We start from the raw sequence: 24,881 nt of genomic DNA on the forward strand, positions 1-24,881 counted from the left end.
GTCTATTCCATTTTCACAACAGCATGTGAAATTGATTGTCAAACAGTGCTGCTTCCTAAGTGGACAGTTTGATTTCACAGAAGTTTGATTTACTTGGAGTCATATTCTGTTGTTTAAGTGTTCCCTTTATTTTTTTGAGCAGTGTATAATACTCACCTTGCATAATCATTGCATAGGTGTAATATCCCAAGTCTTGTGCATGATAGCAGTGCATTTAGATTTTGATATGCATGTTTCAGATAAACAGAGTTTTGGTTATCAAATTAAATGAAATGGTTTATGACTTTAGTGTTACCATCAATCAATTTTTGTTGCCTAAGATATGCCAGGCATACACTACATGTGCTGCATGCAGAGACTCAAAAATATATAAAATGTTGCTAATTGATTAATAATCATCCTGAGCATAATCTATATATATAATTGTCTAAGGGTTTTTCTGTCTGTCTGTCCTGGAAATCCCGCGTCTCTGATTGGTCGAGGCCGCCAGGCGACGGGCACAGCATGGCGACGATGATGTCATAAAGGTTGCCTCGACCAATCAGCGACGGGCACAGTCTGCCGCGAATTCGCCTCGACCAATCAGCGACGGGCACAGTATCGACGTAGATGTCATAATGGTTGCCATGGCGACGATGTCATAAAGGTTGCCTTGACCAATCAGCGACGGGCACAGTCTGCCGTGAATTCTGGAATCATCATTGTCCATATACTACGGGGACATGCATATTCTAGAATACCCGATGCGTTAGAATCGGGCCACAATCTAGTGATATATAGGCATCATTTGTGAAAGCATTTTTGTGGGAAGCCCAATTACTTAGACTTGAACTGGGCAGGATTACATGCAATTGCAACATTGTATCATTAAGTGACAGTTTGAAATCTGCACATTATTCAAATTTGAAAACCATTGATAGCAGCTACAGTTGCATTCTGGAATTTCTATTGGATGAGGCTTATCCTTCAGGTATGAGGGTATAGTTACACTTGCATGCAACTGTATGCATTGCAGGAATAAGCATCAGCAATATATCCCAGATTTGGGACCATGTTTAATCAGTTGGGCATTTTAGCAACAGCACTCATTGCCTGTGCGGGAGCTGCTCCGTCCTCAAAGACGTTTTGCCATCAATTATTGTGTCATGCTGCTGTCAGCAAAACGGTTCTACCTTTGTCTTCTCTATCTTGAGGCCTGACTGATTATTTTGTAGGTACCGTAATGGGTGCACAATTTATGCAACAAACTAAATAATTACAATAATTTCATACACTGATTGTTGTTAAAAATGTGGGATGATATATTGCTGCTGAAAACTTGAGCAACAACATAGTAAGTGTGTACACAACTAGGCCAACAACCAATTTCCATTGAAGAAGGGATCAGTTTGATCTACAGACAGTGTTGTTCACTGTAACCAAGCATTAATATGTGTGTGTAAATAAACTCTTGTTTGGCCATTTTGTGTGCCATGGCTCATATATGTTGGGAGACAAACACAACTGACCTTCTATTGTATTTCACAATGTAAACTAAACAGAAACTATTTTTTAAAATTAATCCAAAAACAATAGCTTATCATGACACATAAAACAGGAAATAGATTAGGTAAGTGCACATAAATGTTATTTTAGACATTTTACATGGTTAATTGAACCCTACAGTTAAATAAGTCCTCCTGTAATGAATAAGTAGAATCACTTGTAGGTTGTGGGTTTTGGATTGAGGTTTGAATGGCTGTTTGGGAGGGGGTGGTGTTGTGAATTTGGATTCTGGGCTCCCCCGGTGGCTACTGGTGGAATTGAACTTGTGACATCATCTTCCCTGTTCACCTGTTCTGATTAGATCTGGGTGTCGCTATATAACCTGGCTTCTCTGTTAGATGCTTGCCGGTCAACAATGTTATCAGAAGCCTCTCTGTGCTTGTTCCTGCTCCCAGACATCTACTAGATAAGTTGGACATTCGTCCATGTTTTGTTTTTGTATTTTGGTTCCAGTTCACAGCTGCAGTTTCGTTACTGTGTCTGGAAAGCTCTTGTTGATCAGGAATTGCCACTCTGGTATTATGAGTTAATGCCAGAGTCCTAAAGTAATTTCTGGATGTGTTTTGTTAGGGTTTTCTACTGACCATGAAAGTATGCTTTCTGTCTTCTGCTATCTAGAAAGCGGACCTCAAATTTGCTAAAACTATTTTCCTGCTGCGTTTGTTGTTTCATCTCATATCACCGCCAATATATGTGGGGGGCCTCTGTCTCCTTTTTGGGCATTTCTCTAGAGGTGAGTCAGGTCTTATATTTCCCTCTGCTAGCATTATTTAGTTCTCCGGCCGGCGCTGGGCATATAGGGATAAAAAGTAGGACATGCTACCTGGCTACTTCTAGATGATGCGGTAGGTTTAGTTCATGGTCAGTATAGTTACATCTTCCAAGAGCTTGTTCCTATTGAGGCTTATGCTAGTTCTCTGGCCATGGAGATCATGACAGTTTGACCGGCCCTCTAAAGGGTTAAAATCCTTGGCTGAGAAAGGAGAGAAATAAGAAGTCTGCTGAAAATTTTTTTTTTTTTTTTTTTTTCTCTAGTAGTTAGTGTGCTCTTAATTGGATCACTTGCCAGTCTGTCTATGCTGCAGTCTTTCTTTTTTTTCTCTCTCCTTCTAATCTTTGAATGGCTCTATGTTCACCTGTCTATAATGGATCTACAGAGTGTAACTGCAGGTTTGAATAATCTCGCCACGAAAGTGCAAAGTTTGCAGGATTTTGTTGTTCATGCTCCGGTATCAGAGCCGAGAATTCCTTTGCCGGAATTCTTCTCAGGGAATAGATCTAGCTTTCAGAATTTTAGAAATAATTGTAAGTTATTTTTGTCCCTGAAATCTCGTTCTGCTGGAGACCCTGCACAGCAGGTTGGGATTGTGATTTCCTTGCTCCGCGGCGACCCTCAAGATTGGGCTTTTGCATTGGCACCAGGGGATCCTGCGTTGCGCAATGTGGATGCGTTTTTTCTGGCCTTGGGCTTGCTGTATGAGGAACCTCATTTGGAACTTCAGGCAGAAAAAACTTTGATGTCCCTATCGCAGGGGCAAGATGAAGCTGAAATTTACTGCCAAAAATTCCGTAAATGGTCTGTGCTTACTCAGTGGAATGAGTGTGCCTTGGCGGCTACTTTCAGAGAGGGTCTTTCTGATGCCATTAAGGATGTTATGGTGGGGTTCCCTGTGCCTGCAAGTCTGAATGAGTCCATGACAATGGCCATTCAGATCGATAGGCGTCTGCGGGAGCGCAAACCAGTGCACCATCTGGCGGTGTCCACTGAGAAGACGCCAGAAAACATGCAGTGTGATAGAATTCTGTCCAGAAGCGAGCGGCAGAATTTTAGACGGAAAAATGGGTTGTGTTTCTATTGTGGGGATGAGTGGAAAACCGCATTTAATACGCCCGAGGGCCACTTTGAGTATTTGGTGATGCCTTTTGGTCTTTCTAATGCCCCTTCAGTCTTCCAGTCCTTTATGCATGATATTTTCCGCGATTTTTTGGATAAATTTATGATAGTGTATCTGGATGATATTCTGATTTTTTCGGATGATTGGGACTCTCATGTCTGGCAAGTTAAGAGGGTTTTTCAGGTTTTGCGGTCTAATTCTCTGTGTGTCAAGGGTTCTAAGTGCGTTTTTGGGGTTCAGAGAATTTCCTTTTTGGGATATATTTTTTCTCCCTCTTCCATTGAGATGGATCCTGTCAAGGTTCAAGCTATTTGTGATTGGACGCAGCCCTCTTCTCTTAAAAGTCTTCAGAAATTTTTGGGCTTTGCCAACTTTTATCGTCGATTTATTTCTGGTTTTTCGGATGTCGTTAAGCCATTGACCGATTTGACTAGACAGGGTGCTGATGTTGCTAATTGGTCCCCTGATGCTGTGGAGGCCTTTCAGGAGCTTAAGCGCCGTTTTTCTTCTGCCCCTGTGTTGCGTCAGCCTGATGTGACTCTTCCTTTTCAGGTTGAGGTCGACGCTTCTGAGATCGGGGCTGGGGCAGTGTTGTCGCAGAAAAGTTCTGACTGCGCCGTGATGAGGCCTTGTGCCTTCTTTTCCCGTAAATTTTCGCCCGCTGAGCGGAATTATGATGTTGGGAATCGGGAGCTTTTGGCCATGAAGTGGGCGTTTGAGGAGTGGCGCCATTGGCTCGAGGGGGCCAGACATCAGGTGGTGGTATTGACTGACCACAAAAATTTGATCTATCTTGAGACCGCCAGGCGCCTGAATCCTAGACAGGCGCGCTGGTCATTATTTTTCTCTCGGTTTAATTTTGTGGTATCGTACCTACCGGGTTCTAAGAATGTTAAGGCGGATGCCCTTTCTAGGAGTTTTGAGCCTGATTCACCCGGCAACTCTGACCCCACAGGTATTCTTAAGGAGGGAGTTATCTTGTCAGCCGTTTCTCCAGACCTGCGGCGGGCCTTGCAGGAGTTTCAGGCGGATAGACCGGATCGTTGTCCGCCTGATAGGTTGTTTGTTCCTGATGATTGGACTAGTAGAGTCATCTCTGAGGTACATTCTTCTGCATTGGCAGGTCATCCTGGAATTTTTGGTACCAGGGATTTGGTGGCAAGATCCTTCTGGTGGCCTTCCCTGTCACGAGATGTGCGAGGCTTTGTGCAGTCTTGTGACGTTTGTGCTCGGGCCAAGCCTTGTTGTTCTCGGGCTAGTGGATTATTGTTGCCCTTGCCTATTCCTAAGAGGCCTTGGACACACATCTCGATGGATTTTATTTCAGATCTGCCTGTTTCTCAGAAGATGTCTGTCATCTGGGTGGTGTGTGACCGTTTTTCTAAGATGGTCCATTTGGTTCCCCTGCCCAAATTGCCTTCTTCTTCCGAGTTGGTGCCCCTGTTTTTTCAAAATGTTGTTCGTTTGCATGGTATTCCTGAGAATATCGTTTCTGACAGAGGAACCCAATTTGTGTCTAGATTTTGGCGGGCATTCTGTGCTAGGATGGGCATAGATTTGTCTTTTTCGTCTGCTTTTCACCCTCAGACTAATGGCCAGACCGAGCGGACTAATCAGACCCTGGAGACATATCTGAGGTGTTTTGTGTCTGCTGACCAGGATGATTGGGTTGCTTTTTTGCCATTGGCGGAGTTCGCCCTCAATAATCGGGCCAGCTCTGCCACTTTGGTGTCCCCGTTTTTCTGTAATTCGGGGTTCCACCCTCGATTTTCCTCCGGTCAGATGGAATCCTCGGATTGTCCTGGAGTGGATGCGGTGGTGGAGAGATTGCATCATATCTGGGGGCAGGTGATGGACAATTTAAAGTTGTCCCAGGAGAAGACTCAGCTTTTTGCCAACCGTCACCGTATTGTGTTGGTCCTCGGCTTTGTGTTGGAGATTTGGTGTGGTTGTCTTCTCGTTTTGTCCCTATGAGGGTCTCATCTCCTAAGTTTAAGCCTCGGTTCATCGGTCCATATAAAATATTGGAGATTCTTAACCCTGTTTCCTTCCGTTTGGACCTCCCTGCATCCTTTTCTATTCATAACGTTTTTCATCGGTCGTTATTGCGCAGGTATGAGGCACCGGTTGTGCCTTCCGTTGAGCCTCCTGCTCCGGTGTTGGTTGAGGGTGAGTTGGAGTACGTTGTGGAAAAAATCCTAGACTCCCGTGTTTCCAGACGGAGACTCCAGTATCTGGTCAAGTGGAAGGGATACGGCCAGGAGGATAATTCTTGGGTCACTGCATCTGATGTTCATGCCTCTGATCTGGTTCGTGCCTTTCATAGGGCCCATCCTGATCGCCCTGGTGGTTCTGGTGAGGGTTCGGTGCCCCCTCCTTGAGGGGGGGGTACTGTTGTGAATTTGGATTCTGGGCTCCCCCGGTGGCTACTGGTGGAATTGAACTTGTGACATCATCTTCCCTGTTCACCTGTTCTGATTAGATCTGGGTGTCGCTATATAACCTGGCTTCTCTGTTAGATGCTTGCCGGTCAACAATGTTATCAGAAGCCTCTCTGTGCTTGTTCCTGCTCCCAGACATCTACTAGATAAGTTGGACATTCGTCCATGTTTTGTTTTTGTATTTTGGTTCCAGTTCACAGCTGCAGTTTCGTTACTGTGTCTGGAAAGCTCTTGTTGATCAGGAATTGCCACTCTGGTATTATGAGTTAATGCCAGAGTCCTAAAGTAATTTCTGGATGTGTTTTGTTAGGGTTTTCTACTGACCATGAAAGTATGCTTTCTGTCTTCTGCTATCTAGAAAGCGGACCTCAAATTTGCTAAAACTATTTTCCTGCTGCGTTTGTTGTTTCATCTCATATCACCGCCAATATATGTGGGGGGCCTCTGTCTCCTTTTTGGGCATTTCTCTAGAGGTGAGTCAGGTCTTATATTTCCCTCTGCTAGCATTATTTAGTTCTCCGGCCGGCGCTGGGCATATAGGGATAAAAAGTAGGACATGCTACCTGGCTACTTCTAGATGATGCGGTAGGTTTAGTTCATGGTCAGTATAGTTACATCTTCCAAGAGCTTGTTCCTATTGAGGCTTATGCTAGTTCTCTGGCCATGGAGATCATGACAGGGTGGGTAGGACATATGAGTGGCCCTGAGGGTGTGGCACAGTCTCAGCATTAGTGTCTAAACTTTGGTGCCCATAACTGCGTGTGGCAGTCAATGGTGTCCATATTAATAACTCATGTGAACCTAAAATATGTCTGATGTTTCTGTGGAGGTGGATGTGGCTGTTAGTAAGGAGAGTTATACCTTCCATATGGGGGCACATTGCCATGTGGTGCCAAGGGATTGTATGACTCATACACACTGTGTAATTTTACAATGCAGCCAAGGAGGGGCATACAGTCGTTAGGGAGTGTGGCGGTTTCCAATATGCTCATCATGGCACAGTGCACAAGTATTTGCATTGTGCAGGGTACTTGGCGCAAGAATAAGGCAAAAGATTTGAGAAATTACTCAAAATCATCCTTGCAGGTGGTATTTCCTAATTTAACACCCACACCTTCCGATCTATTTCTTGGGCAAATTGCTCTTCAGGCTTGCTGCTCCTCCTTCAGTGCTTGCATGCACTGACACAGCTAGACAGTTGGTTCTTAAGTTGTTTCTCTCTCAGTTTGGAGGTTAGAAGCAGGATCTGAATTGGGACCAACTTGCCTCCCCAAGGAGGTATCCCTTGCAGACATTTGCTGCAAGCTTGAGGGGCCGGCAACAAGCTCCTCATCCACATCTTCATCGAGATTGTCATCTGTTCTGTTGATAAATCAATAGATGGTTTGAGTTCAACAAATAGAGTGAAAACTATTAGTTAAAAGAAAATATTTTTTGACATTGCCATAGTCATTCTTAATGGTTGCTCTGCTAATAAGTACTTCTGGATTGCACATAATGTTTGTGTGCAACCAACACATGGCCAGTGTCTTCAAACTAATTCATGGAGGTTGTTCCAGAGGTGTTTACAGTCCTCATACTTCAGATCAAGAGGCAGTGGTTAATATGTGCACACTGCGAAGGGCCACTCATTTACCAATGGGTTGTGGAAGTCTCGCATTTCACATGCATAGGAAATGAAGAAGAAAATGGCAAATCAGCAGTGTGGTTTGACGCTAGGTAGTCGTGCGGTACAAGCACCATCGCTGTTTGTGCATTTATTTTCCTCATATACAAGTGAGAAATGGATGTGAATGTATCTCCAAAAAACACTATGGGGACAAAAAAACAGTATATACAATATGCTTTAATGCAGTCTACCAGAGGCAAAGACCTAAACAGGTGTCGTAAAGTAACATTTAATATGGGTGGTCTTCAATAAAAGTTTTACTAAAACATTACTAACAGTACTTACTAACTAACAGTACGAAAACATTCCTTATTAGCTTTTCTACATAGAACTGATGCAAATGAGTCCATTCTGTACACATAGCTGCACTAGTGGCATGATGTATAGCGCTGTAGAATTGATGGCGTTATGTAAGTGAATAAAATAAATGAATATACTGGTACATTTAAAAGCTAAACATTTTCCAAAAAGCATATCACAATACTCATTAAATACAGCATAGTTTCAAGATTTCAAATAATATGGAGCGCCCCCACTGCCGCAGGGCCGAGGGGTACCCGGTACCGGGCCTCTGAGTCTCTGCTCTGGGGTTGTCACGGTGGCTAGACCCGGTCCGTGACCCTGCTGAGGGGCGTCCAATGAAAAGTGGTGGTAAATGGTGGTGATGTTGCGGTGCAGTGTAGGTCGTAGTAAATAACGAGGACACCAGGTTGCAGTCTCTTTACCTCTTTACTGAAGGTTTTAGAGTCCTCAGTCCAGAGCGCTGTCAACAGGGCTGTCAGAGACCGGCCGGTCCAAAGGCACATCAGGAGTTCCCTTTACAGGTGGGAATCAGTGTCTACCTTCTAGCGCTGGGTGTTGTAGTTCTTCCCTGCTGAGCTCCCGGGATAGTCCTCACAACTGATTCTGCCTGTCTCTGATGTTCGTTCTCTCCGTCCCCCCTGTGATATGGTAGGACGCACCCGTATGACGGGGTAGGCCTGGAGTTCTTCCGGGACCCTAGAGTCGCCCCTCTCCCACAAGTGCCTCCGTTGTCTGCTTAGGTGTTAAGTGAGGCAGCCAACCTATAATTGGCTGCCCTGCCGTGGTTTGAAGTAATACTTAGAGTCTCTTACTTGCTCGGCGTTCCGGCCACCGACTATTTGCGCCTCAGAAGGATGTTGCCTCGGTCTAACAGCACGACTCCTTCTGGTCCTAATTCCTCTTTACTGTATTCCCGTTGTTCACTGGTTAGTTCTGCTCTTAGGAGTCTGCCAGGATCTCATCCCTGACAGGTCCTCTCACTAGCTCTTCCCAGTTACTTCTCCCTCTGTCTTCCTGTCCAACCCCCAGTTTTACCAGAGTGTGAGGAGTGGCCTAATAGATAGAACCACCCCCCCTGGTGGCCGTAGTGTGAAGTGTAGTGTGAGTGTTACCTGGTCAGAGAAACTCCTTTAGTGCAATCAGACGTAACATCACTCCCCTTAGTGGCAGAGCGACATCACTGCAACGACCAGGACTCTGGGGCGCTGCAAATACACATACTGAATCTTCTTTGTACCATAGCCACACCGCTAGGGGTGTTGCTCCCCCAGGATTGGTCCGCACATCTCCGCCAGTGCAGCTTTACAAAATGGACTGTATACAACATACAAACTGTGTCAATATTGCAAATATGAGAACATTTTTTGTATCACAATCCTAAGCCAAAAGTAAGCAAGCCGCACTCGTACATGGTGTAGCCAAATATACATAGAGTACCCTCAACAATAGGGACTAAATAACTTACACATGACTCAATCCTGTTTATAAATCATTAAAAACACACAACAAAAAATAATCAAACATCTGAAAAAAATAGAGGTCGATAACAGAAAATTCAAGAGACAAGAAAAATAGTCAGTGACAGATGGCAAATAACACCCCAAATATTTGTAAGTAAAAAAAAGAAAAGATGCCAAAAACACAGACACACAAGACACAACAGGGACAAAAACAAATTAAAGAAGGTGTATGTTGGCAACTACTGTTGTCACTACTACTGCGTCATCCCAATCGCCAGGAAAACTCCCTCTATTGATATCAATTAAGGTCCAATCATGGTAGCCCTGACACTTGTTATCCCAAAGTTTGGGATGACCCTTCACCAGTGATATCATGGGCTCTACATCTAATGAGGGCATGGCAATGTTTCTGTGCCATAGAGAGGCAAACAAAGGCAGTAACCTGTTCCAGCCAATTTCCTGAAGTGAAAACATGTGGATTCTAGTAGGGCATCTCCCAGACATCTCAGAACAACAGGAAAGTCAAATCGGACAGCATTCACGGATGGCATCTAAGTGATATCCAACTTATTCACCGACCCATAGACTTGCATTGGAGATCTTGATCTGACACTTGCCTTAATATCGGACAAGTTTCCATGCTTTTGTATGGACTACTCAGTCCAAGTAAAAATTGGACATTTGTACTACTTCATAGAGTGTTCTTCAATTCCAGTACTCAAGAGCCACCAACCGGTCATTTTTTCAGGATTTCCTTAGTATTTCACAGGTGAGGATTGCATGACATGCACAGCCAATAATTCCTCACCAGGGCAATACTTTGGAAACATGGTCAGGACTGGAGTTGGGAACACTGAAATAGACTATCTTCCATGAAAAAATGGAGAGTACTCATAAGAGACAAACTGATGTTGGGGAAGCGAGACTATTGGTACGCGAAACATGCGGCGGCGTTTGTGGCCATGGTTGGAACGTGAATTGGACACACTCATGGGTAATTATTACCCTTATTAAAATGCATATATATAAGAATGATGGGCATGTGAAGCAACTTACATGGTGGTGTTGTCATTTAAGCAGGAGCAACGGTGGTTGCAATCTGTTACATTGTATTGACTAGGCACATAATCACCTGTTTAGATCTGCTATATGGAATACAGATGCTCAGCGTTCTGCCTCGCACGTTCCTTTCCTTGGTCATTTAAATACATATTTTGGATTTATTCACAGATGTACTGTATGAGACCCATGTAATTAATAATGATATGATTATATTTGAGTATTTAATAAAAAAAACTTTTTTGCTTAATTTTTTTGTATTTTTGACTCTATGTCCTCCTTTATTTAAATTGATGTCTGAATGAGCATGAAATGTAACAGATTTCACTCCTAAAAATCACTTGCAGGTGCCGACTGTTGCAAAGAGCCATCACCCAGCTTCTACTTTTAGCAATCACTTGCAGGTGCCGACTGTTGCAAAGAGCCATCACCCAGTATCTACTTCAATCAATCACTTGCAGGTGCCGACTGTTGCAAAGAGCCATCACCCCGCTTCTATGGCCCAAATCAGAGAAAATTTAGATCCCTGTCATTTAGCACCTTAGATGCAGTGGTCAATGATATCTATGGTATCAAAGTGGTTAGCTAGAAGGGGTAGGCTAGCTCTTGTACCCCCTAACAGCTAAACCAAAAAAAAAATTGAAAAGGTTATGACTTTCACATTATAACAACACAAAAAATATTATTTTTTTAAAGTTTTTAAATTGCGCAAAAGCAGTATAAAAAAATATAAAATTGGTCCCAGCAAGATCTTACTGATCCATAAAATAAAGTAATTAATTATTTACAAAATAAGATAAACATTAGTAAAAAAAGAAAGAAAGAAAGAAAGAAAATAATGATATAATTTGGTGAGGCCAGTGATGATGATGAGGCAGGTTTTTCTGGACTGGGCTGGTCTGTTACCATAACTCACATGAAAGTTGTGAGGTTTCTGATTACAGCTCTGTAAGGAAGGAGGATTCTTACAAAAGTGGATCAGGTTGCAAGGTAAAGCCTGTTTAGCAATTCACAAGCGGAGGATCTGCTGAAGGTAAGGAGATCATCTAATCCCTTTTCCAACACTATGTGTAAAGAAAATGATACTTGTAGATAAAGGTAAGATTCTTAGATGCAGATTACTTAGGAAGATGCAGCTGTCTGTCTGGTCCTGGATCCATTGAGAGGTCTGTGCAGGAGTTGTGGTTCAGCATAGTCTGTACAGTACAGTGTCAGGTAATGAGAAGCAATAAATGGATCTTCTCACCTTTCACCAACAGGTTTGTAACAAAGGATGGAGATTGTGCCCACGTCTCATAACCATGTTTATGATAATAAGTTTAATGCAAAGAAATATCTGGATACCTTCTATGCAGTGGACCCCGAAACCCAGGAAATCGATAAAGAGTCAACATTCTTGCTGACATTTCTGAATAATATTTTCTCTTCAGGTATGTAAGACTCCAACCAGCCGTGCGGATGTTCACAGAATATACTGTCAAGGTTCAATGGGGTTTCTAACCGTAGAAAGTTTGCAGTGTTATATAAGTGTGTAGTATGTGTACATTACATTATTATTATGTATACTAGGTGTACATTACATTACTATTATGTGTAATAAGTAGTGTTGAGCATTCCGATACCGCAAGTATCGGGTATCGGCCGATATTTGCTGTATCGGAATTCCGATACCGAGATCCGATACTTTTGTGGTATCGGGAATCGGTATCGGGATCGATATTAATGTGTAAAATAAAGAATAAAAATAAAAAATATTGATATACTCACCCTCTGACGCGCCCTGGTTGTAACCGCCAGCCTCCGTTCATAAGAATGAGCGCTTGAAAGACCTTAGATGATGTCGCGGCTTGTGATTGGCCGCGTTGCGGTCACGTGACCGCTCCGCGACCAATCACAGGCCGCGACGTCATCTAAGGACTTTCAAGCGCTCATTCTTATGAACGGAGGCTGGCGGTTACAACCAGGGCGCGTCAGAGGGTGAGTATATCAATATTTTTTATTTTTATTCTTTATTTTACACATTAATATGGATCCCAGGGCCTGAAGGGGAGTTTCCTCTACTTCAGACCCTGGGAACCATCAGGATACCTTCCGATACTTGGTGTCCCATTGACTTGTATTGGTATCGGGTATCGGTATCGGCGATATCCGATACTTTTCGGGTATCGGCCGATACTATCCGATACCGATACTTTCAAGTATCGGACGGTATCGCTCAACACTAGTAATAAGTGTACATTACATTACATAACTATGTGTAATAAGTGCACATTACATTACTACTATATGTCATAATTGTACATTACATCAGGGGTGGACAATGACAGCTTGGGGCCCCTGTGCAAGAAATGTGTCTAGGCCCTCCTCCATTTATGGCAACAAAGCTATATTATATTATACATATATATATATATATATATATATATATATACATATATATATATATATATATATATATATATATAATCACACACACACATACATGTACAGTATATATTACATAGTCTCCTTTATTATGTATATTACCGTCCCTTATCACACAGTGCCCTCTCTTGTTTTGTACAGCACCATCCTTTACATATCAGATTATATAGAGCCCTGTCTTTATTATATACCATCCTCTTTTGTTAGATATATAATGCAATGATGGCTGATGGAGCATGGGAAAGCCTCTTTTCTCATGGAGGAGCTGATGGACTGGTCGTCTGGTCACCGGCTGCTCCATCAGCAGTCATTTTATATCTAACAAGAGAGGGGACTATGTAATAAAAGAGGGTGCCGTGAATAACAAAAATAACAAGAATGCACAATGTAAGAGACAGCACTGTACATAACAGCAGAGGAAGCTATTGTATATAATAAGGGACGGCACCATATATAACTAGAGAGGATGGTATCCAATAAGGGATGGTGTTATACATAATAAAAGATGAAACTATGTAACTAAGGACTGTGTTATACATAATAAGTGAGTACACTATATACTAAGGGACTGTGATATACATAAGTGAGTACACTATATACTAAGGGACTGTGCTATACATAATAAGTGAGTACACTATACACTAAGGGACTGTACTCTACATAATAAGTGAGTACACTATATACTAAGACTGTGCTATACAGAATAAATGAGTACACTATACACTAAGAGACTGTGCTATACATAAGTGAGTACACTATATACTAAGAGGCTGTGTTATACATAACTGAGTGCACTATATACTAAGTGTGCTATACACAATAAGTGAGTACATATATACTAAGGGACTTTGCTGTACATAAGTGAGTACACTATATACTAAGGGACTGTGCTATATATAATAAGTGTACTATATACTAAGGGACTGTGCTATAGATAATAAGTGAGTGCACTATATACTAAGGGACTGTGCTACACATAAGGCTACATTCCTGTATACGTGTGCAGTGTTGGTGTGCTGCCTGCTTTTACAGACGCATTGAGTATGTCCTATCCTGATCCTCAAAGTCAGATCAGAACAGAACATTCTCTGACCCTCACAGATCTCATTCTCAGATCCATAATTTTCATGTATGTGTGAATAGACCTATAAAACTTTATGAGCCCGTTTCACATAAATGTGAGAATGTAGAATAAGGGATTTAAAAAACAAACAAAAACATTATCACTCCAAATCACACAGTGGAGATACAGAATTATATTTATATCCAGGAAAGATATATATCTTGGTACCGTGTTAGCCAGTAGATAGAAAAATATTCTATTTATATCCAGGCACTTACCGCTCATGTCTCGTCTGGTTAGAGTCGCTTTCACCTGTTTCTTCTCCATCTGGTTAGACCTTCATGTTGACATCTCCTAGTCATGACTCGTCTTGTCACAACGATCTTCACAGCCCTGAAAATAACAAGGTCACATTGTATACATACATGTGTCTCCCCCCGAATACAAATATGTACCCCACCATTAATATACTATTAGCCACGCACCACACACATTAGGACATACAGCAGAATTTTCTCCTGCAAATCCTGAACGTGTGCACATAGCTTTAGTCCCTGTCCTGTGCCCCACCTCATTCATTGTAAGCCCTTAATAGCATCATAATGAATTTGGGGGTGGGAGAAGACACTATCAGGTACTGAGCATCCTCTGCCACCTCCCAATCCATTACAAGTCCCTGACAGCGTCTTCTCCCACCTTTCAGTTCATTATGAAGGGTCCTGTCCACCTTGTCCCCTCCTCTCCCACTCTCCCAATAAATTTTAGGTTCTCAATACCATCACAATGAATTGTGAGATTGGTGGATGGACGCTATCAGAGGCTTAGCACCTGCCTCCACGACCCAATTCATTTTACATCCATATCTAATGTCCTCCTCCCCCTGTTCGTAAATCCATTCAAAGGTTCCCCTTCCTCCCATTCCAATCCCCCGCACCAGTCATTGTGTTCTCCCCCCTGCATCCCATCATTGTCCTCTCCCCACGTCCATCATTGCTCTATCCCACACTCCCTTCATTGCCCTCTCCCCTACTCCAATCATTGCTCTCCCCATCACCTCCATCAATATCCTCTCCACCACCACCATTGCCCTCCCCATAACCTCCAACATTGCCCTCCTCACCACCTCCATCATTACCCTATCCACCACCTCAATCATTGTTCTCCCCCTCCACCCCCATTATTGTCCTCTCCACTACTTCCTTCATTGCCTTCACCCCACTAACCCCATCATTGCCCTTTCCACCACCTCTATCATTGCTTTCTCCCCACCAACCCTATCATTGACCTCTCCACCACCTCTATCATTGCTTTCTCCCCACTACCCCATCTTTGCCCTTTCCATCATCTCCATCATTGCCCTCTCCATCGCTTCCATCATTGTCTTTTCCCCCACCACCCCATCATTGCCCTTTCCACCTCCTCCATTATTGTCTTGTCCCCCACCACCTCCATCATTGCCCTTGTCACCACCTCCATCATTGCCTTCTGCCCCACAACCCCATCATTGCCCTTTCCGTGACCTCCTTCATTGCCTTCTCCCCCACCACCCTCATGATTGCCCTTTCCACCACCTCCATCATTGCCTTCTCCCCCACAACCTCCATCATTGCCCTTTCCACCATCTGTCATTGCTTTCTCCCCCCACCACCCCCATCATTGCCCTCTCCACCACCTACACACACCACTCACCTCTCCACAAGTCACACAAACACACACACAAGCACAGCACCACTCACTTCTCTGCACATTCCCCGCAGCATTATCGTTGCCAGCAGCTTTCTCTCTGACACAAAAGCGTGCTGAATTTTGACGTCATCCAGCCGCACTACTGTGTCAGACAGGAAGCACGGGCAGAAGGACGTGGAGGACGGATCTCTGCAGCTCCGCTCCGCTTACTAATATGTGCAATAAGTGTACATGACATTACTATGTGTAATAAGTGCACATTACATTATGTGTAATAATTGTACATCACTATGTGTAATAAGTACACATTACATTACTACTATGTGCAATAATTGTACATTACATTGCTACTAATATTATATTCTAATATTTATTATATATTATTATATAATATTTATCATACTGTAATATATTGTACATATGTGCAATAATTGTACATTACATTACTATTATGTATACTATGTGTACATTACATTACTACTATGTGTACGTTACATTACTAATATGTGTAATAAGTGCACATTATATTACTATGTGCAATAATTGTACATTACATTACTACTATGTGCAATAATTGTACATTACATTACTACTATGTGCAATAAGTGCACATTACATTACTACTATGTATACTAAGTGTACATTACATTACGACTATGTGTAATAAGTGTACGTTGCATTACTAATATGTGTAATAAGTGCACATTACATTACTATGTGCAATAATTGTACATTACATTACTACTATGTGTATTAAGTGTACATTACATTACTACTATGTGTAATAAGTGTACATTACATTACTACTACGTGTATTAAGTGTACATTACATTGTTACTATGTATACTAAGTGTACATTACATTACTACTATGTGTAATAGTATACATTAGATTACTAGTATGTGTAATACGTGAACATTACATTACTACTATGTGTAATAAGTGTACATTACATTACTACTATGTGTAATAAGTGTACATTACATTACTACTATGTATGCTAAGTGTACATTACTTCTATATGTAATAAGTGTACATTACATTACTAGTATGTGTAATATGTGAACATTACATTACTACTATGTGTAATAAGTGTACATTACATTACTAATATGTGTAATAAGTGTACATTACATTACTATGTGTAATAAGTGTACATTATATTACTACTATGTGCAATAATTGTACATTACTACTGTGTAATAAGTGTTCATTACATTGCTATGTGTAATACGTGTACATTACATTACTACTATGTGTAACACGTGTACATTACATTACTACTATGTGTAATACGTGTACATTACATTACTACTATGTGTAATAACTGTACATTACATTACTACTATGTATAATAAATGTACATTACATTACTACTATGTGTAATAAGTGTACATTACATTGCTACTATGTGCAATAATTGTACATTGCATTGCTACTATTATATTATAATATTTATTATATATTATTATATAATATTTATCATACTATAATATATTGTACATATGTGCAATAATTGTACATTACATTACTATTATGTATACTGTGTGCATTACATTACTACTATGTGTACGTTACATTACTAATATGTGTAATAAGTGCACATTATATTACTATGTGCAATAATTGTACATTACATTACTACTATGTGCAATAAGTGCACATTACATTACTACTATGTATACTAAGTGTACATTACATTACCACTATGTGTAATAAGTGTACGTTGCATTACTAATATGTGTAATAAGTGCACATTACATTACTATGTGCAGTAATTGTACATTACATTACTACTATGTGTATTAAGTGTACATTACATTACTACTACGTGTATTAAGTGTACATTACATTGTTACTATGTATACTAAGTGTACATTACATTACTAAAATGTGTAATAGTGTACATTACATTACTAGTATGTGTAATACGTGAACATTACATTACTACTATGTGTAATAAGTGTACATTACATTACTCTGTGTAATAAGTATACATTACATTACTACTATGTGTAATAAGTGTACATTACATTACTCTGTGTAATAAGTATACATTACATTACTACTATGTGCAATAATTGTACATTACTACTGTGTAATAAGTGTTCATTACATTGCTATGTGTAATAAGTGTACATTACATTACATAGTGTAATACGTGTACATTACATTACTACTATGTGTAACACGTGTACATTACATTACTACTATATGTAATAAGTGTACATTACATTACTACTATGAGTAATAAGTGTACATTACAATTCTACTATGTGTAATAAGTGTACATTACATTACTACGTGTAACACGTGTACATTACATTACTAATATGTGTAATAAGTGTACATTACATTACTACTATGTGTAATAAGTGTGAGTTACATTACTACTATGTGTAATAAGTGTACATTACTACTATGTGTAATAAGTGTACATTACTACTATGTGTAATAAGTGTACATTACATAACTAGTATGTGTAATAAGTGAACATTACATTGCTACTATGAGTAATAAGTGTACATTACATTACTACGTGTAATAAGTGTACATTACATTACTAGTATGTGTAATAAGTGTACATTACATTACTAATATGTGTAATAAGTGTACATTACATTACTACGTGTAATAAGTGTACATTACATTACTAGTATGTGTAATAAGTGTACATTACATTACTACTATGTGTAATACGTGTACATTACATTACTATGTGTAATAAGTGTACATTACATTACTACTATGTGTAATAAGTGTACATTACATTACTACTATGTGTAATAAGTGTACATTACATTACTACTATGTGCAATAATTGTACATTACTACTGTATAATAAGTGTTCATTACATTGCTATGTGTAATAAGTGTACATTAGATTACTACTATGTGTAATAAGTGTACATTACTACTATGTGTAATAAGTGTTCATCACATTGCTATGTGTAATAAGTGTATATTTCATTACTACTATGTGTAATAAGTGTACATTACATTACAACTATGTATAATAAGTGTACATTACATTACTACTATGTGTAATAAGTGTATATTACATTACTACTATGTGTAATAAGTGTACATTACATTACTACTGTGTAATAAGTGTATTACATTACTACTATGTGTAATAAGTGTACATTGCATTCCTACTATGTGTAATAAGTGTACATTACATTACTACTATGTGTAACACATGTACATTACATTTTTATTATGTGTAATAAGTGTACATTACATTACTACTGTGTAATAAGTGTGCGTTATATTACTACTATGTGTAATAAGTGTACATTACGTTACTAATATGTGTAATAATGTACATTACATTACTATTATGTGTGCTAGTTGCCCATTACATTACTACTACGAGTACTAAGGGTGCATTATTTTACTATTATCTTTTCTAAGTGTACAGTATATCACTACTATGTGTACTACTATACCACATATTCTCCGCCTGTAGGCTTCAGCAGCTGATGGACAGTCAGTGTATAAACCCTTGTTATTACTCCTTTTACTATAAGTGTTTGGCTACAAACATTCCCAACTGAGAAGCCCTAAGAGAAGGACAGTAGTTGGGGCAAAGGTGAAGGAAGAAACCTTCACCATATCTAATATACCTACATGTGACTTTATTTTCTGATCCTCGGCTACACCACTGGAAGGATAAAGGCAATGGAGGCTATAATAATGGGGTTAGGGTCCTGTGTAGGATTAGCCCCTTCACAGTTGGGGGTTCCAGGAGGATGGGGGACTTTGATCTTTTCAAAACATATGGCATTTCCTCTTGATAGTTACCCCACTATTTATGAAATGTTTACTGGATCATTTGCAGTGATTTAATTTGCAACTCCGTAAATGAGATCTTCATTTTTTCCATCAGGTCGCGCTAAAGGACAAAGTCTCATCGAGATCGGTGCCGGTCCCTGTATATGTTACTCCATTTCTGCATGTGAAATCTTTGAAAAGATCTATCTGACTGATTATTTCCAAGGGAACCTAGACGAAACGAAGAAATGGCTGAATAGTGAAAAGGATGCTTTTGATTGGTCTCCCTATATCCGATTTGTATGTGACCTTGAGAATAACGGGTAAGTAATGCACAATGGTAAAGGGGCAAAAGAAAAGCCCGCTTCCCCCTGTATGTTCTGCTGAGATGTAGAGATATCACAATTATAATGGAGTCCAAACATATCCCTGGATGTATCTTCTTCTAACTTTGGTACAATGCCTTCATAAGCACGGACCATTATATAGACTTAGATATGTGGAGAAAAGTATTAGGACGCCTCCATATTATACCTTCTGCTTTCATTACATCCCTATCTAAATCTATAGACTCTGATGACCTTCTTGACAGGAGGCCGGGATTACAATCTCCATTATAGGATGGGGTGGAGGTCCGGGCTCTGTGCTCATGTTCCACCCTCCATGTCTGTATGGACCTCGTGCACTGGGCACAATCATGGGGGGCAGAAAAGGGCGAATCCCAAACAGTTCCCATAAAGCTGAAGATACAATTGTCTAAAATGTCTTGTGGTGAAGCATTAAGATTTCTCTTCACTGAACTAAAGGGCAGAGGCCGTACCCTGATAACAGCCCATAGTGTTATCATCCTCCACAACACTGTACAGGGGGCACAGTGCAGTCAGCGGGTAACGTCCTCCTGGAATCACCAAACCCAGACTCCTCCATCAGATGCAGATAGAGTCCAGTGGTGACGTTTTTATACCACTTCATCCGACACTCGGCATTGTGCTTGGTGATGTACGGCTGCATGCAGCTGGTCGGCCATGAATCTCCCAGCGGGGGCGCAGTGTTTGTGCTGATGTTAATACCTGAGGAGGTCTGCAGTTATGGGGTTGAGAGGCTGGAGGTTATAAAACGGGGACTATGGGGCTGGATGTAAAACAGTGGGAGACGATAGGGCCAGATAATATATACTGGGGCCAAGGATTTGGATGTTATATACTGTGTGGAGAAGAAATGAAACCAGATGTTATACATTGGGGCAATGGGGCTGGACAAATGGACAAGCGATCAGCGCTACAATCCCCTGACAAGCAATTATTCCTTATTTATGAGATGATCGCCGGCCATGTTTACACAGACAATGATGGGAAACAAGCACTACTATGAAGATTCTTTCCCATTTATTGGCCCATGTTTATGGAGCGCCTCCAAGGGCTAGGGGCTACTCGGTACCGGGTCCTTCGGTTCTCAAGGGGGATGTCACGGTGGCTGACCCGGTCCGTGGCCCTTGGGACGTCCGTGTAAAAGGGAAAGGTCTTTAAAGGGATATGTTCATGACGCCACCTGTGGTATTCAGTCAGGGTGACCGACGCTGTTTTAAGGGGTCCGCTGGCGTGATGTTATGGCAGCTAGATGGTATACCTTCCCACAGGTGAAGTACCGTATATCCCCAGGGCTTCCCAGTGTGTAGATGGTGGATGGTGAGAGGCGCAGTGAAGAACGAGGACACAAGGGTGCATTCTCTTTACCTTTTACTGAAGGCTTCAGGGTCCACAGTCCAGAGCACCAGACCACAGGGCAGGCAGAGTCCAGCTGGTTTGGAGGCAAATCCAAAGTCCCTTTATCCAGGTAGAAATCAGTAGCCTTCCTCTAGCGCCTGGGTGTTGTAGTACCTTAATGCTAATCCTCACATAAGGTCCTCACAGATGTTGTTGATGTTATCTCTCTCTCTCTGTCCCCCAGATGGATAGGACAAACCCGTATGACCGGTGGCTTGAGGCTTTTTACAGGGACTCTATCATGCCCCGGCCTCTCGTGGGTGCCACTTTGCCTCCTGGGTATAGGGCGGATCAGTAACTTGCAATTAGCTGTCCTGCCAGTCTCTGGAGCAAGGCATAAAGGACTGTTGCTCCCTCGGTGTTCCACCTACCGGGATCCTGCGCCTCAGAAGGAGGCAGCCTGTGCAGGGCAGAACTCCTTCTGGTATCCACTCCTTTGCTATGACTTCTTCTCCCTCTCTACAATACAATTCTCTTTTCGTGTCCTTTCTTAGGAACTGCCGCACTTAGGGCAGGCACAGCCCCGTATCCTTCTGTCCAGGCCTCTGACAGGCTCCCACCCCTGTCAGGGACCAACTAGCTGAGCAAAGCTCAGCCAGCAACTGACTAACTTCCTCTCCAGGCAACCAGTTTTACCTAAGTGTGAGGAGTGCCCTAATAAATAGGAGCATAGCTCCCCCTGGTGGACTGGAGTATGAAATGTGTTGTATGTTTGTGATACCTGGTAAATAGATCTCCTTCATTGCCTCCAGATGTAACATCACTCCCCCCTAGAGGAGAATGATATTACTGCAACGACCAGGACCCTGGGGTGCTGCACTTAAGCATCTTTTCACTAAATTATTACAATTCCCCAGTAGGGACAAAATTGGGACTAGGAGATCACATATTGACCAAGGTTATCAGATATCTGACAGCAGTTGATTTCCTGCTCCCCAATAATAGAAGCACCCAATTCCAGACAAAGCCCATGGATGATGAATGTGCATAAACTTGTATTGGTGAAGTCGGATAAGATAAATTGATACAATGGTTTTTTCACCCAACTGCTAAAGTATTCTCCAACTTTCCATTCCAGGTCAACCCCTGAAGGAAAGGAAGACAAGATACGACGCAACGTCTCTCTGATGAAGTGTGATGTCACCTTGAGTAACCCATTGCAACCCAATTCCCTTCCATTGTCAGACTGCGTTTTAAATATGAGCTGTCTTATATGCGCTTGCAAAACTTTAGTAGACTTTAAAATTGGCCTTAAGAACATTGTATCTCTGGTCAAACCAGGAGGACATCTGGTCATGACTGACTACTTAGGAGCGTCACATTACTTGGTTGGAGAGGAAAGGTTTACACTTTTGTCAATTGATGAAGACTTTGTCCGAGAAGCGGTGACTGAAAGCGGCTGCAAAATTGAAGAGTTTCAAATATTTCATGATATTACCATTCCAAAGGAGCTGTTCGAATGCAAAAGTGTGTTCTGCCTGCTTGCCCAAAAAGTTTAGAGCATCTGGAAGGACGGAGGTAGAAATTTGGTGTTCGATTTACCTTATGTATCTAGGAAAACACATTTATTAATTTAACAATTTATTCCCAACATTAAAAGTCCAGAGGATAGAAAATCCTGAGAATGGGGCTGCAAAATGCCCCATCGGATTGGTGGCGCAACTCATTGATTGTCTTTGGGACTGTCGGAAACTTTTTTCCAGCAGTCCCAAAGACAATGAATAAAGAAGAGGTGAAGACGTGCAGCTTCCATTGAATTCTAGTTGGGCCATTTAGGTTGGTGCAGGTCCCATCTGCCGAACCCCCCCTGAGATGTAAGTTATTATTACCCATCCTTTACGTTGTGATACTTTTTTTTTTTTTGTTGGGAGCCGCCCTTTACAGTTATGTTTATTGATCTACCAATGTAGCAAACTCCAATTTTTCAGCCCGTTGGGATTATATTGTAGACAGCAATCTCGATAGTGTCCCAACTGAAAAAGGAGTATCAACAAGTGGACCCCAAAGGCTGCAAATTACATAAAATAAGAGACTTCTCGCTACTGCTCCGGTCTCAGTGTACTGGCTGCAGCGTTTTCCTCACTTTGATGATGCACATCATCGCTGCAGCCAGTCAGCTTAGCTCCTGTGCCACGGTAGATGACACGAGCCACCGAGCTCAAAGATTGGCTACAGCGGTGATGTGCACCGTCCATGTGATGTCACTAGACATGAGCGGATCAGGAAAAATTTGAATTCACCCACTCGCGCGGATTTGATTCGCAGAGGAGTTATTTTCCGCCAGTTGACTGTCTATTACTATACTCTGGAGTCTCTGCAGACACCAGAGCATAATAAACATAAGATGTAAAACAATACTTATACTCACCTTACCGCTCCTGTCTCCGGCCCCCCTCACCGCATCATCTTACCAGCGCACTCAATCTCCAACGACATGATATTCTTGGGGTCCATTTTCCTAAAACCCATTAAATCCATCAAGTATTGTAATACCAGGTGTAACCTCATGGTGCGCTGTTTGGAGGAATAAATGTGCAAACTGACAAATTTCAAAATGAATACTCTGCTGGTGGAAAGGTTTTAGGGCAATAATGGACATTTCTGCTGTGCTAAATATTGTACAATGTGGTCTTTTTCTCTGCTAGGTCCAAAACGAAAAAAATAAATGGAACATCCAGATTTGTTTTTAATTTGAAGCAAATAAGTGTGTATTATGTGTATGAATAGAAACTCATCCCTATTGAGCTTTTTCATGCTACATTTGCTGGATGAGTCACATGAGGTCTCTCGGTACTTCTTATTGCCTAAGTGACCTAATCAAATTGTAAGTATAATGTATAACGTGGATGAGGATTGCAACACAATGCTCGGACTGGCCGCCGACTATCCCCACCAAAGTGTGAAAGCATTAGTGATGAGCGAACGTCGTGGGATAAGGTGTTATCTGAGCATGCTTGGGTGCTAACTGAGTATCTTCGGCGTGCTTGAATATTATGTTCAAGTCCCCATGGCTGCATTTCTCCCGGCTGTTTGGCAGCCGAAACACATGCAGGAACTGCCTAACAAACAGGAAATCCCTGCATGTGTTGCAGCTGTTGAAGAGCCGCGAGACATGCAGTCGCGGGGACTTGAACATATTAATCGAGCACGCCGAAGATACTCAGTTAGCACACGAGCATGCTCAGATAACACCCTATCCCAGCACGTTCGCTCATCACTAGACAGCATGTATTTTTGTGCACTGTCACGGTCAGGTTGGAAGAGCCGACGGCCAGTCCAAGCATTGCATTGCGATCCTCGTCCAAGTTATACGGCCATGTGACTTCTCCCTAAGGCTGGGGCTGCACCTCTGGGACTTTGGGTGGAACACAAGGTGCATTACCTGCATTATACTGCAATGAAGCAGCGGAACATAGCGAACCCTGGCGACGCAGAGTGTTAGCCCTTGTGAAAGGGAGACTTAGCGATGTGGCGCACAACACTAAAATTGCACGGTCACATATCAATATGGCATCTAATGATTTCCTAATGATACAAGAATGTTTGGTCAGAGCAAAGGACCGGAACGTGACATTCTTTCCAAAGACCATACAAAGCACCAGGAGCCATTCCGGCATCTACATAGGAAAGGGTTCTTTACAGTTAGAGCAGTCAGACTGTGGAATGCCCGACCATAAGATTTAGCAATATTGATAATTATAAAAGGGCCGGACGCTTTTCCCATAACTTATGGGCTATAAATAATCTGCTGTGTTTTATTTATTTTGGGGTGCAATTAAGGTACTACTTATACTTT

General features: G+C 41.6%; 1 protein-coding gene across 4 annotated transcripts in view; it reads left to right on the forward strand.

The window, feature by feature from the left end:
* LOC143764417 (nicotinamide N-methyltransferase-like) overlaps positions 1-23,775 on the forward strand; it is a 96,537-nt gene extending 72,762 nt beyond the window's left edge. For 2 of the 4 annotated variants that reach the window (XM_077249952.1, XM_077249951.1), the window contains 3 exons: positions 11,632-11,802; positions 19,438-19,645; positions 22,164-23,775. In XM_077249952.1, the coding sequence (XP_077106067.1) occupies positions 11,646-11,802; positions 19,438-19,645; positions 22,164-22,584 (786 nt within the window). In that variant the 5' untranslated portion in view covers positions 11,632-11,645 and the 3' untranslated portion in view covers positions 22,585-23,775. Of the gene's footprint in view, positions 1-11,309; positions 11,406-11,445; positions 11,471-11,631; positions 11,803-19,437; positions 19,646-22,163 lie in introns of those variants that run through there. The other 2 variants (XM_077249950.1, XM_077249953.1) reach the window with 2 other exon arrangements.
* Positions 23,776-24,881: the final 1,106 nt, after the last annotated feature.

This window comes from Ranitomeya variabilis, chromosome 4 (assembly GCF_051348905.1).
Source record: "Ranitomeya variabilis isolate aRanVar5 chromosome 4, aRanVar5.hap1, whole genome shotgun sequence".
In the NCBI taxonomy this organism is placed as follows: Eukaryota; Metazoa; Chordata; class Amphibia; order Anura; family Dendrobatidae; genus Ranitomeya; species Ranitomeya variabilis.